This window comes from Ranitomeya imitator, chromosome 9 (assembly GCF_032444005.1).
Source record: "Ranitomeya imitator isolate aRanImi1 chromosome 9, aRanImi1.pri, whole genome shotgun sequence".
NCBI classification, from domain to species: domain Eukaryota; kingdom Metazoa; phylum Chordata; class Amphibia; order Anura; family Dendrobatidae; genus Ranitomeya; species Ranitomeya imitator.
The window spans coordinates 113,379,150-113,394,026 of record NC_091290.1 but is presented as its reverse complement, the minus strand read 5'-3'; the positions used below and the strand labels follow the sequence as shown (position 1 = coordinate 113,394,026).

The window sequence follows — 14,877 nt, the reverse complement described above, 5'->3', positions numbered from 1 at the left end:
AATTCCAGAGTAGGGGTGATACGCGAGAGAAATCTTGTATACGATTGTGGGAAGAGGAGATAAGAGGGGAGTAGAGTAGGAGATCTTGTGAGGATCGGAGGTTGCGGGTAGGTAAGTACCGGGAGACGAGGTCACAGATGTATAGAGGAGACAGGTTGTGGATGGCTTTGTACGTCATGGTTAGGGTTTTGTAGTGGAGTCTCTGGGCAGTGGGGAGCCAGTGAAGGGATTGACAGAGGGGAGAGGCCGGGGAATAGCGGGGGGACAGGTGGATTAGTCGGGCAGCAGAGTTTAGAATAGATTGGAGGGGTGCGAGAGTGTTAGCGGGGAGGCCACAGAGCAGGAGGTTGCAGTAGTCAAGGCGAGAGATGATGAGGGCACGGACTAGGGTTTTTGCAGATTCATGGTTGAGGAATGAACGGATTCGTGAAATATTTTTGAGTTGCAGTCGGCAGGAAGTGGAAAGGGCTTGGATATGTGGTTTGAAGGAGAGATCAGCGTCAAGGATTACCCCGAGGCAGCGAGCTTGTGGGACTGGGGAGAGTGGGCAGCCATTTACTGTAATGGATAGGTTCGTTGGGGGGGTCGCGTGAGATGGGGGAAAGATGATGAATTCTGTTTTGTCCATGTTAAGTTTCAAAAATCTAGCGGAGAAGAAGGATGAAATAGTGCACAGACATTGAGGGATTCTGGTTAGAAGGGAGGTGATATCTGGTCCAGAGATGTAGATCTGTGTGTCGTCAGCATAGAGGTGATACTGAAAGCCATGAGATTCTATGAGCTGTCCCAGGCCAAAGGTGTAAATGGAGAAGAGCAAGGGCCCAAGGACTGAACCTTGTGGGACTCCGACAGATAGAGGGCGAGGTGAGGAGGTGGTGTGTGAGTGGGAGACGCTGAATGTCTGGTCTGTTAGGTATAATGAGATCCAGGATAGGGCCAAGTCTGCGATGCCAAGGGATGAGAGGGTCTGTAATAATAGGGAATGGTCCACTGTGTCAAAGGCAGCCGACAGGTCGAGGAGGAGGAGGACAGAGTAGTGTCGCTTGCTCTTGGCAGAGGTCATTGGTGACTTTAGTTAGGGCAGTTTCGGTGGAATGGTGTGACCGGAAGCCAGATTGTAGGCGGTCAAAGAGGGAGCAGGAAGAGAGATGGGAGGACAGTTCAAGGTAGACGTGTTGTTCCAGTAGTTTGGAGGCATAGGGGAGAAGTGATATAGGGCGATAGCTAGATACAGAGGATGGGTCAAGAGAGGGCTTTTTGAGGATAGGTGTGATGGAGGCATGTTTAAAGCTTGAGGGGAAAACACCAGTTGTTAGAGATAAGTTGAAGAGATGGGTTAGGGTTGGGATGAAGAGTGTGGTGAGGTTTGGGATGAGGTGGGATGGGAGCGGGTCAAGTGCACAGGTGGTGAGATGTGATCTTGAGAGTAGAGTGGAGAGTTGATCTTCTGTAATGGTGGAGAAGTTGGTTTTGGAGGTGGAGGGCTGGGAAATCGGGAGGAAGAGCTCTGGGGGTTGTTGACCAAAACTGTCTCTAATGCTATCAATCTTCTGCTTGAAAAATGAGGCAAAGTCTTCAGCAGAGATAAGTGGGGAGGGAGGAGGTGCTGGGGGACGGAGGAGAGAATTGAAGGTGTTGAATAACTGTTTAGGGTTGTGAGAGAGGGAGGATATGAGAGATGAGAAGTAGGTTTGTTTGGCTGTGGCAAGTGTGGTCTTGAAAGTAGTGAGGGACTGTTTGAATGCGATGAAGTGCTCGTTAGAGTGGGATCTTTTCCATCTGCGCTCAGCAGCCCTGGAAGCTCGCCTAAGTTCTTTGGTCAGGCTGGTGTGCCAGGGCTGTCTGTTGATTTTGCGAGCTTTGGTATGTGTAAGTGGGGCAGCAGATTCCAAAGCTACAGCTATTGTGGTATTATATAGAGCAGCAGCGTCATCCGCATTGTGTATGGAACTTATGCCTGTGAGGGGGAGGAGGGATTCAGAGAATGAATGTAGGTCAAGATGTTTAATATTTCTGTGAGGGTGTGAAAGTTTGTGGGGTGGGGATTGTAGACATGGAGCGGAGAGAGATGAGAATGTGAGAAAGTTGTGGTCAGAGAGTGGAAGAGGTGAGTTAGAGAGGTTAGATAGAGAGCAGAGGCGGGTGAAGATGAGGTCCAGTGTGTGACCGTCTTTGTGAGTGGCTGCAGAAGACCATTGAGTGAGGCCAAAGGAGGAAGTGAGAGATAGAAGTTTAGTGGCAGCTGAGAGGGAAGTGTCAATGGGTATGTTGAAGTCGCCCATGATTAGGTGGGGATGTCCGCAGAAAGGAAATGAAGTAGCCAGGTGGTGAAGTGGTCAAAGAAGATGGTGGCTGGCCCTGGGGGGCGGTAAATGACAGCCAGTTGGAGGTTGGTGGGGGAATAGATGCGCATAGAGTGCACCTCAAAGGAAGGGAGGGTAACAGAGGGTGGCAGTGGGATTGGGGTGAAGGAGCAGTTATCTGACAGGAGAAAACCAACTCCTCCGCCATGTTTGCTGCTGGGGCGGGGTGTGTGGGAAAGGTGGAAGCCACCGTAAGAGAGTGCAGCAGGGGAGACTGAGTCAGAGGGGGTGAGCCAGGTTTCGGTGATGGCGAGGAAGGAAAGTTTGGTAGTATATCTAGCAATGAGCACCAACTATACCTGGGGCAGGGCTGCAAGACTCCCCTACATCTATTGTTGGCCCCTAAAACGTCCCTATATCTATCACTGATCACAAAGACCCCTAAATCTAGTGCTGGACAACAGTATTCTCCCTATGTCTAGTGTTGGGCCCCAAAACCCCCTATATCTAGTGCTGGGCCCCAAGACCCCCTATCTAGTGTTTGGCCCCAAGACCCCCCTATATCTAGTGCTGGGCCTCTAGACCCCCCCCCATATTTAGTGTCTGGCCCTAAGACCCCCCCTATATCTAGTGTTCGGCCCCAAGACCCCCTATATCTAGTGTTGGGCCCCAAGACCCCCCTATCTAGTGTTGAGCTCCACAAATCCCCCCCTTTATCTAATGTTGGGCCCCAAGAAACCCTATATATAGTGTTGGGCCCCAAGACACTGTATATTTAAATTAAATATTTACATATTCTAATTGAGTTTCCATCTTTGAACAAAACTTGTTGTTTTGTGCTCATTCTGCTCAGTACAAGCCTGACTGGAGAGTGGTGTCAATGGGATGGGGTGTTCACCTCGGTATGGAGAGGTGGGCTGCTGCGGTGGTAGAGCAGGTGGCGTACACTCATTCAGAATAGTGAAGTTTGTAGCAAGGTATCCAAGCCTCCATGAAATAGGATCAATGTAGTGCAGTATTCAAAGTAGCAGGGGAGACGCTTAGTCAGGGGAAGCCATGAGACCGGTCGGGACAAGAATGACAGGTTCCTGTTGTACAAAACGAAAAGATCGGGAAGAAGCACTGGTCAGAGTTCAGAGCTAAAGGCAAGCAAAAGAGTATTCAGATCCATATCCAGCCACATTGTGCCCAATAGCCTGGTCAGGGATAAAGCGGAGCAGGCTGAGCCGTGTTGGTAGCACAGACGTTAGGGTGGAGGAGATATAAATGGAGCACCCAGTTCCCTGATCACCTGGAAAAGCTAATCACGTTACGGTCTGGACCCACAATACGTCAGCCATATGTGACTGAAAACCATGCCCACGTGCAGGAGTGAGTAAATGTTGACAAGACTTTTTTTTTTAACCGTAAACTCGTGAACTTTTTTGCCCCCTTCCGCCTGTGACTGAGGCACCTCATAAAACTACATCTACAGTGGTCGATCATTCTGCTACTTATTAATTTCCTAACAATTTTGTAGATCTCCAAATCCAGATCTGTCTGAAAGCTCTCTTTTCCCAGCAGTAGTCTATAGTCTGCTCTCTGCAGATATCTTACCTGCTAATTTCCTCCTTATTATATCTCTACAGACAGGTGAGAGAAGCCACAGGAGCCGATATCAACATGCGGGTCGGGGTCCATTCTGGCAACGTTCTCTGTGGGGTCATTGGACTTCGGAAATGGCAGTTTGACGTTTGGTCACATGATGTCTCCTTAGCCAATCGCATGGAGTCTGCAGGCGTGCCGGGGTAGGACTGTGATTAATGCTTTCTGCTTGTCAACCTCATTTGCATGTAACAAGCTTTGTCACGGTGTTTTAGGCTTTGAGAAAAGCTATTTGGCCGAAAGTTACTCCATGTTTGTCTCCTCACTGCTGAGATGTTTTACTTTTTTTTTATATAAAAATCTGAATTGTATAAGGATCTCTATGTCCTGTCGTGTTGCAGCTACTATTTGCACAACAAGCGCTCATGACATGACATGATATGCCGCGTATTGTGGCTGCAGAGTATACAATGGTGGTGTTTTCCTTCCGGCTTGTCCGTAAGCCCCTGTAGACACTAGATTACATAGGAGACCCCCCTAATCTACGTCAGTGGCTGCAGATCCCAGTGTCAGCTGAATTTTAATGGTGTGAGCGCTGTCTATACGATTTGCGAGCTGTATTCACAGAATATCAACCTATGGAAGGGCTTTAAGATTTACATTAGGGGCGGCCAGGGTTCAGATTAGGCTCTGCTTACTATGGCATCCTGGCTTTAAGGAAAAGTGTGCCATGATCGGTTCTGCTCTCACCATGGGCAGCGTGACCCCGAGGCCGGATCCTGCATCACTCTGAACCTCTGCGGCGTTATGGTGAAAACCAGCGCGGCCAGGGACAAGGTGAGTAGTCCAAAGGACCTGTCCCAACCGGCCTCTCCCCACCCGCTCTCCGTATACATGAGCCAATGGGCATGTGCCTCTAGGACTCGTCCCCTTGTCCCGGCCACACTGTCCAGTGTGTTCTTCTCTGTAGTGTAACCATGCGGCTCGGATCACTAGCATTTGACATAATGTTATGATCAGTGACAGGTCTGGAAGTCAGATCTTCTCTGGTTAGTAAGCGTTGTACCATCATAATATGGTAGTGAAATCCTTTAAAATGTATTTTTCCTTTTTTTTTCTAATGCATGAAATATTTGACGTTGTTTATCTTTTTTTCACATTACTCAGTCGCGTTCACATCACAGAAGCAACATTAAGGCACTTGAATGAAGCCTACAGTGTGGAAGATGGACATGGAGAACTCCGAGACCCCTACCTGAAAGAAATGAACATTAAAACCTACCTCATCATTGATCCAAGAGTGAGTGCGATGTCCATGGATGACGTGAACCTGTGATGTTTATTTCTTTGTAGAACATTTCATGTACCCTCTATAGCCCAGAACTATCGGGACACCCACCTAAATGTGTTCAGGTGTTTCAGCCACAACCATTACACACAAGTCGTAGGATGTGTCACAAGGCAGGCTGTCCTGTGTATAATCTGCCGCAGGCTACACTAGCAATGTATCATGCAAGCATCTAAGACCGGCAGCAGCTCAGACATAGGAACCTAGCCGCTATTGCCTCAGTCCAAAATACTTCTAGTGGTGACGTATGAGTACATACTGTATGTGTGTCTGTGCATGTATGTGTGTGCATGTATGTATATACAGTATGTGTATGTATGTGTGTGTCTGTATGTGTGCATGTATGTATGCATGTGTATGTATGTATATACAGTATGTATGTGTGTGTATGTGTATGTATGTGTGCGTGTATGTATGTATGTGTGTATGTATATACAGTATGTTTATGCATGTGTGTGTATGTATGTGTGTCTGTATGTGTGCATGTATGTATGCATGTGTGTGCGTGTATGTATGCATATATGTGTATGTATGCATATATGTGTATGTATGTATATATGTGTATATGTCTGTATGTGTGTGTATATATATAATTATAGTGTGATTTTTTTTTTTTGTGTGTAATAGCACTATGATATAGAATAGTGAATGATTAACAACAACAAAAAAAGCAAAAAATAGAAACACAATGAAATCCAGAAAGGATTCTAAAAAAAATATATCAGAGAGTGATAGTTGTGTGCACCAATATAAACTAGAGCAGGTCCTAAAAAAAGCCCTTTTATTTATCTCTGTCAGCGGAGAACATACAACGTGTGGCTGTGCATGTATCACCACAAACACAAATGATGTCTTTTGGTGTAAGTAATCTTTACTGTTTCTGTATTTTTTTTTTCCAAGTCAAAGGAACGTCAGATCCTGAACCACCACATTTCTAGGACCAGAGCAAATGATGGTCTGAAAGTGCGACCCTCAGTCAGGATGACAAGATATCTAGAGTCGTGGGGGGCAGCAAGACCTTTCTCTCATCTAGAGTCAAACGAGCCCTCCACCACTGTGACACCAGTAACAAATGGAAAGCCGAAACGGGTTAGTGGCCCTGTGGCAAAATTCTCATTTTGTTGATCTTTTCTTTTGTACGTATTATACAAATCTGTGTTTATTGTGAAAAACAAACATTTTGGGACCCCACAGACCTGAGTTACGGTGGTCACACATCTTGGATGTCTGTCAGTCGAACACTTGTAAGGTTCACATTGTTGCAGAGACATGTATTCACCAGTGACCACCAATAGATCTGTCCTTCTTGTTACTATGTAGCCACAGAATAAGACCAGTTTCAAGCGTGGAATACGATCTCCAGACCCAAACTTTCCAACCCTAAAACTAAAGGGGTATTACTCACTACAAAACTCTAGACTACCAGGGGCAATATATGTAGCACCTTTATGGTCTTACATCACCAGTTATGCTAGCATTACCAACTTTACTACACGAAGACTCCCATGGATCTTGGCTTTCATCTGGACACTACCCTAGATCACCATGGATCTTGGCTTTCATCTGGACACAACCCTAGATCACCAGGGATCTTGGCTTTCATCTGGACACTACCCTAGATTACCAGGGATGTTGGCAGTAATCTGGACACTACCCTATATCACCAGGGGTGTTGGCATTAATCTGGACACTACCCTAGATCACCAGGAATGTTGGCAGTAATCCGGACACTACCCTAGATCACCAGGGGTGTCTGCATTAATCTGGACACTGCCCTAGATCACCAGGAATGTTGGCTGTAATCTGGACACTACCCTAGATTACCAGGAATGTTGGCTGTAATCTGGACACTACCCTAGATTACCAGGAATGTTGGCAGTAATCTGGTCACTACCCTAGATCACTAAGGATGTTGGCATTAATCTGGACACTACCCTAGATCACTAAGGATGTTGGCATTAATCTGGACACTACCCTAGATCACTAGGGATGTTGGCATTAATTTGGACACTACCCTAAATCACCAGGGATGTTGGCATTAATCTTGTCACTACCCTAGATCACCAGGGGTGTTGGCATTAATCTGGGCACTGCCCTAGATTACCAGGGATGTTGGCATTAATGCTTTCACAGCTTTTGACCATCAATCATACTGGTATTCACAACATTACTATACTTAGACCATCAGGGGTTCGAACTTGACACCTTCACTACCCTACACCACCAGGGATCTACGATTATCCAGCAGTAAACAAATCTTGAGCAGACTGCAGAATGCTGAACCTAGATCTCAGTTAGCTGAAAGTAATTACCGTATATCAGATTTGTGGATTTGTTTATTTAAAACCACCAGTAACTATATTTGGTGTTTTAATTTTTAACGTTTCATTCATGGTGTATGACCACACAAAAACATTAACTGGATACTTTGCTTGCTTTTGTAGGAAATGGCTCTGCAAACCTTTGGACGCCAGGTTCATACCGAAAGGTATGATTTAGGATTTATTTTTTATCTTTTGTGGATCTAGAGTAAGAGAAAGCCTGGGGCTGGGGGTAACGCCTATATGGAATATTTTTAATCTGACTGAATAAAGTTTTTGATGTTTATGGAACCTCTTTTCTGCAGTTAGATTTCACCCTTTGTGTTTTGGAGATTTTCTATTTTGAGGCAGAATTCTGCGCCACGTTTATTAAAGGAATTGTCCAGCGTTGATGATGTCGGACTTACTCCTATCTGCTGGGACATGTGCCCTGTCGTAATGATGGTTGATATTACACATGTATCCCAGCAGGTGAGTGTAGACCGACCACGGTCACCTCACAGTGTGCGAGAGGCGTGAGAAAGACCCTTACAGTAAGCCAGTATGAGCCCCTGTACCGTGCGCTGCATCCCGAGATGCTACAGTCGGTGTTGTCTATATACTAGACCGGATTGGTAAATCTTTCCCAAGGTCTGAAACAAATTTCATCTGCATGGTGATAAATAACTAACTCGTTTGGGGACCAAGGTTTCTTGGTTCCTTTCTTGGCACAGTGTATACATTAATGGCCTACCAGCCACAGACCCCTTTGTTAGTCTACCCCCAGACTATAAGGAGAGAAAGAATTGACAAAGATGGACACGGTAGACATATCACACATCAATAAATATTATAACAGTATTTTGGGGTGATAAAAAAAAAATATGCATATTCCTATAATAATGCCCGATTGTTCTTAATTTAGGACTGTGTCACAAAAGCGTAATCAGGAGGAAGAGCTTCAGGAACGGATGCTGAACACAATCGATGGGCTCAGTTCAGTTAAGTAAGTTCCTTTTTTTTTCTTTTTAGAACAGTAAAACACACCCCTGCCCTCATATAAGCCATACATTATCATCTCGTCCCAAGGACTTCTGTTCCTGGCAGAAACCAAAATATAGATACTCTTTGGTGTTAGGCTGTTCACAAATTTGTGTAAATCTGTGTTAGCGAGCCCTTCCCCTTTGCCGAGACCATCCATCCATGTCACCGGTGTGACATATCCAGATGATGGTTAGACACTCTATTATTGCACAGGTGCCTTAGGCTGCCACACTAATAGGCCACTCTACAATGTGCAGTTTTACAGTAGTGGGAGGATCAGAAAACCAGTCATTACCTAGTGTGACCACCATTTTCCTCCTGCAGAGCTACACATCTCCATCACGTAGAGTTGATCAGGGTGTTGATTGTGGCCCGTGTACTGTTGGTCCTCTCCTCTTCAATGGCTGTGAAGTTCTTGCATGGCCAGCATACTTACCGGACATGTCACCCATTGAGCATGTTTGGGACGCTCTGGATTTGATGTATACAACATGTTCACGTTCCTGCCAATCTCCAGCTACTTTGCAGTCATTGAAGATGAGAGGAACAACAATGAACAAACTCTACGCGAAGGAGACGTGCTGCACTGCATGAGGCAAATGGTGGACATGCCATACAGGTCCTTCTCAAAAAATTAGCATATAGTGTTAAATTTCATTATTTACCATAATGTAATGATTACAATTAAACTTTCATATATTATAGATTCATTATCCACCAACTGAAATTTGTCAGGTCTTTTATTGTTTTAATACTGATGATTTTGGCATACAACTCCTGATAACCAAAAAAACCTGTCTCAATAAATTAGCATATTTCACCCATCCAATCAAATAAAAGTGTTTTTTAATAACAAACAAAAAAACCAACAAATAATAATGTTCAGTTATGCACTCAATACTTGGTCGGGAATCCTTTGGCAGAAATGACTCCTTCAATGCGGCGTGGCATGGAGGCAATCAGCCTGTGACACTGCTGAGATGTTATGGAGGCCCAGGATGCTTCAATAGCGGCCTTAAGCTCATCCAGAGTGTTGGGTCTTGCGTCTCTCAACTTTCTCTTCACAATATCCCACAGATTCTCTATGGGGTTCAGGTCAGGAGAGTTGGCAGGCCAATTGAGCACAGTAATACCATGGTCAGTAAACCATTTACCAGTGGTTTTGGCACTGTGAGCAGGTGCCAGGTCGTGCTGAAAAATGAAATCTTCATCTCCATAAAGCATTTCAGCCGATGGAAGCATAAAGTGCTCCAAAATCTCCTGATAGCTAGCTGCATTGACCCTGCCCTTGATGAAACACAGTGGACCAACACCAGCAGCTGACATGGCACCCCACACCATCACTGACTGTGGGTACTTGACACTGGACTTCAGGCATTTTGGCATTTCCTTCTCCCCAGTCTTCCTCCAGACTCTGGCACCTTGATTTCCGAATGACATGCAAAATTTGCTTTCATCAGAAAAAAGTACTTGGGACCACTTAGCAACAGTCCAGTGCTGCTTCTCTGAAGCCCAGGTCAGGCGCCTCTGCCGCTGTTTATGGTTCAAAAGTGGCTTTACCTGGGGAATGCGGCACCTGTAGCCCATTTCCTGCACACGCCTGTGCACGGTGGCTCTGGATGTTTCCACACCAGACTCAGTCCACTGCTTCCTCAGGTTCCCCAAGGTCTGGAATCGGTCCTTCTCCACAATCTTCCTCAGGGTCCGGTCTCCTCTTCTCGTTGTACAGCGTTTTCTGCCACATTGTTTCCTTCCAACAGACTTACCATTGAGGTGCCTTGATACAGCACTCTGGGAACAGCCTATTTGTTGAGAAATTTCTTTCTGGGTCTTACCCTCTTGCTTGAGGGTGTCAATGATGGCCTTCTTGACATCTGTCAGGTCGCTAGTCTTACCCATGATGGGGGTTTTGAGTAATGAACTAGGCAGGGAGTTTATAAAAGCCTCAGGTATCTTTTGCATGTGTTTATAGTTAATTAGTTGATTCAGAAGATTAGGGTAATAGGTCGTTTAGAGAACCTTTTCTTGATATGCTAATTTATTGAGACAGGTTTTTTGGGTTATCAGGAGTTGTATGCCAAAATCATCAGTATTAAAACAATAAAAGACCTGACAAATTTCAGTTGGTGGATAATGAATCTATAATATATGAAAGTTTAATTGTAATCATTACATTATGGTAAATAATTAAATTTAACACTATATGCTAATTTTTTGAGAAGGACCTGTATGCTGACTGATTCTCTGACCCACCTCAAAAAACCACTAATACTGTAAAACTGCACATTTTAGAACGTAAGGCACACCTGTGCAATAATCGTGCGTCTAATCAGAATCTTGATGTACCACACCTGTGAGGTGGATAGATTATCTCAGCAAAGGATAAGTACTCGCTAACAAAGATTTCGGCCTCTTTCACTTATCCTGATATTTCCGGTACTGGAAAAACCAGTACAGGTGCTATCCGTGTCTGTGTGTTACATATGTGTGACATCGATGTGCCACATCAGCCTGACGTACCAGTGCCTGGGAAAAGCAGTACAGTTAACGCTGTTCTGAAGCATGGGTGGCTGAATGCAGCTCTCATCATTGTCGCCTTGTCTCACTGCGGTCGGTGAGAGCATGCGACGCTGATGAGCCTTGTAGTCAGCACTGCCATCTGTGTATCACGCGCATAATAAATACGGTAAATACATAAAAAACAACAGCATGGAGTCAACCTTAAGTTTTTAACCAGCTGAGGGAAAGCTGATAGCCTAGGTTGGTTTTAATACTCTGGGAAGGAGCCAATAGCCATGAAGCTTCCCAGCCTATAATCCGCTCACAGCTGTTTTCGTAGCTTTTACTGGTGTTTCTAGGGGGGATCCCTCCCAAAAAATATGTGGGGTCCCAGCTATATTTACTAACCAGCAAAGGCTAAATAGACATTTCGGGCTGATATTGATAGGCTGAGACGGAGCCATGGATATTGGCCCCCTTTCCAGACTAAGAACATCACCCTTCAGCCGCCCCAGAAATGGCTCATCCATTAGATGCGCCAATTCTAGCACTTAGCCTCCGCTCTTCCCACTTGCCCTGGTGTGGTGGCAAGTAGGGTCATAGTATTGGGGTTAATGTCAGCTATTTTATGTTCGCGGACAGCGTAAATAGGACACAACCCATTAATAACCCCATAACCTCAAAGCGTGCCCACCTCAGGGAAGGCAGGAGGTGGAGCCCTAAGCAGGTGCCTATACCTTTGTCCCAGTACTGATCTCAGGATGTCATTACTAGCATGTGGAAAACCCCTCTAACTGTATATCTCCATCTGAAGAAAATTTTGCAGGCATTTCTGTTACTGAAAATCTCTCTCACACATTTCTGTGCCTATACCCCCTGATCAGGGCTTTCTAACATATTTGAGCTGCTCAGATGCCTTAGGAGTATTGTGTAGGTGATTCTTCTGGGGAGGGAGCAGAGCTTTATACTCCGGTGCTCCACATCTGATGTGTTGTTATTCTTGGCTGTGTTTTCTTACAGGCCCTGGTTTGGAAAATCTGATGACTTTTATGCATTTCTACTTTTTTTCACTGCTGAAGGTCTGGAAAAAGAGGTAGGAAGAATTTTCAATTCCTTATTACCCTATAATGCAGATATAACCATCTTACATGTTTTGTTGCATTTTTTTTTTAGTTGTGCAAATCAGTTTAGACACATTTTTACTTTTTTTTTTTTATTCTTTTTTTTTTAGTATCGCACCATCAGGATACCGAAGATCAGAAACTATTTCCTGTGTGCCAGTGTGGTGTTTCTCTGCATATTCTTAGTACAGATTTTGGTGATGCCGAGGTCTGTGCACTCACTGTTATTACTGATGTTCTTATTTACAGTTAAAGGGGGTTGGTGCAAATCAAAAATGGCCCCAGCGATCTGCTGATCAGCCCTGGGTGCTGCACAATGAATGGGCACGCATTTGCAATGCACAGCGGCACAGAGTCTTTAAGCGCAGGAGTCTGTCTTTATAAAGGCTAATATTGTGGTGTGTTACAATTGCTGCCAAACCAATTTATTTTTCTTTATTTTTATTGTCTTAATTTTTTTCCCTTTTGTTTTTGTATTTTCTGTAACCCCAATAGGGGCTTTAACCATGTAATTGCTTAATCACAATTATGATGAACTGCGATTCCTGTGTATTGCACTGAACTATGCCAGACAGTTACAATTGACAAGTATCAGATTAGTCTCTGCTTCTATAGTACATGATCGCAGTGAAGGAAGCCTTATAAATGAGGCCCCGGTTGCGTTGTAAGCTTATCAAGCTAGTCATTGCTGTGCCAGTCGGTTCCTCCTTCCTTGTTGTAGGTCGCAGCATCTAGGGGGTTAAACAAGCCGGGATTGGAGTCCTCTCTGATCATGGTCACTGCTGCGGACGGACGGTGCAGCTCTTGTGCCTGCCCCATCCTGTGCCACACATTTACAGCGATGTGGCCTGAGGACCACTAGCCTTAAAGGGGTTGTCTGAAATATTTTTTTTTCAAGGCATGGATGGTTTTAAAACAATAAATGGAGGCATAGTCACCTTCTATGCAACAAACGCAGTTTCAGAGGTTTGCGCCAGCCTCAGATGCCAAGTCTGATCCATTTGGAAGTCATCTCTGATTGGCTGCAGCGGTTAGGTGAGTAGATGTGTTGTTAGTGAAGCATCCAATGACGCGCTGCTATTGTCACCTGTGACTTCTGAACACTGCAGACTTTGCTTCTGGAGCAGCTTGTGCAGGCTGCAGGAAGGAAGAATGCCTCCGTTTACTGATTTATAACCATCTGTGCCGTAGACCTAAAATGTATTTCAGGGTTGGACAACCCCTTTGAATTCCTAAGATGTTCAGTAAAACTCATTGCAACCACTGTTAGTCTTGGCATAGTTTGGGTGCAATGGGTACGGCTGAAACGCGTGGCCTCGTTTAGGAGAGGCGTACACATACTTCTGGCCTTGTCATGTGGAGTATATCAGAGAGCTATAATTTTTCATTATATAGAGAATAACCTTTCGACAAGTGTTTTCTTCATGAACATTGGTTCCTCCCTGGTTTATAGAGAGGACACCTGCTTGCACTGACCTCCTTTACGTTTCCTTCCAGGAGTGTGAAGCTGGGTGTCACATTTGCTGCGGTGTGTGTACTGGTTCTTTGCGTGCTGCTGATCTGCTATGCAGACAAGGCTGTGGTGAGCTAACCTTGTGGAAGGATTTTGTAAGGAAATATAAGATCTGCAGGTTTGCGGCTCAGTGGTGGTAATGCCCGTCTCTGTATTTGTCAGCGTTTCTGTGGAGAGAGCTCCCCGATGTCACACGTTCTGAGTTCAGTGGCTGAAACTGTGGAGACTAAGCCGCTAGTGCGAGTGCTGTTATCCACGCTGACCGTAGGAGCGCTGCTGGTCATCGCCATTCTCAACCTGGTAAGACGTTTACTGGAGTCTGTCATCCTGAATTATAACTCTTAGGGCACATTCACATGGCTAGTTAACACCGCAAAAGGGGCAGCAGTATGTACCTGCCCAGGTGACAGAAACTAATGCAGGATGAAACCCTCCTAATCAAGACGGAGGCGACTAGTGCAAAATACTGACGAGACGGTCACTCACAACCTACCAATTCAAATGGGTGACTACTTCCGTTAAGCTTTATAAGTTAATTTGCTGCTATTTACAAAAATGTGTGAATATTCCCTTAAGGCTATGTTCACAAACTTTTTTTTTTTTTTTTAGTCTATTCGCTTCATTATCTGTTTCAAAGACTGTTTCAAAAGCTCCAGAGAACTCTTCCAATTCATTTCTTTGCTGTTCATTTAAGGAGTTTTTGAGCTTTTTTTTTTCCTGAAGAAGTTGTGAAAAACACATGGTGGGGAAAAAAGAAAGTGCGAGTCATTGCTTTGAAGCAGATGCTGCAGAAAACCTCTCCAAACTGGGTGGCAAAGAATGCTCCAGGAAAAAAAAGCTTTTCAAAACTGCTTTAGGAAAAGACACATTCCTCCAAAACCTCTCCAACATTAAGTCAGTTTCTGCCTGAAAAACTTTGAAAGTCTCAAAAAACAACCTGTGTGTGCACATGCGGTAAGATGTCATGGTGCTGACAGTTCTTATGTTTCCAGTCATTAGATGAGACGCTGCAGAACTGCAATAGGTCGGGCGCAGAAACCAATTGTCAAAGTATCCCGGTGAGTTTTGTTATTTAGGAATATCTGTGTGTATGGAGAGGAACAAAAACATCTATTGTATTTTATTTATACATGTAGATAAAGTGTCACAACTGATGTTTCTGGTT

The 14,877-nt window shown here is 44.7% G+C and overlaps 1 protein-coding gene across 1 annotated transcript in view; it reads left to right on the top strand.

Moving 5' to 3' along the window:
- The window catches only part of ADCY7 (adenylate cyclase 7), an 88,614-nt gene that overhangs the window by 60,522 nt on the left and 13,215 nt on the right, over positions 1-14,877 (top strand). The window contains exons 9-18 of the mRNA XM_069738491.1: positions 3,932-4,090; positions 5,055-5,187; positions 6,136-6,324; positions 7,680-7,723; positions 8,461-8,541; positions 12,099-12,171; positions 12,310-12,407; positions 13,697-13,781; positions 13,875-14,012; positions 14,705-14,770. Of these exons, the coding sequence (XP_069594592.1) occupies positions 3,932-4,090; positions 5,055-5,187; positions 6,136-6,324; positions 7,680-7,723; positions 8,461-8,541; positions 12,099-12,171; positions 12,310-12,407; positions 13,697-13,781; positions 13,875-14,012; positions 14,705-14,770 (1,066 nt within the window). The remainder of the gene's footprint in view (positions 1-3,931; positions 4,091-5,054; positions 5,188-6,135; positions 6,325-7,679; positions 7,724-8,460; positions 8,542-12,098; positions 12,172-12,309; positions 12,408-13,696; positions 13,782-13,874; positions 14,013-14,704; positions 14,771-14,877) is intronic.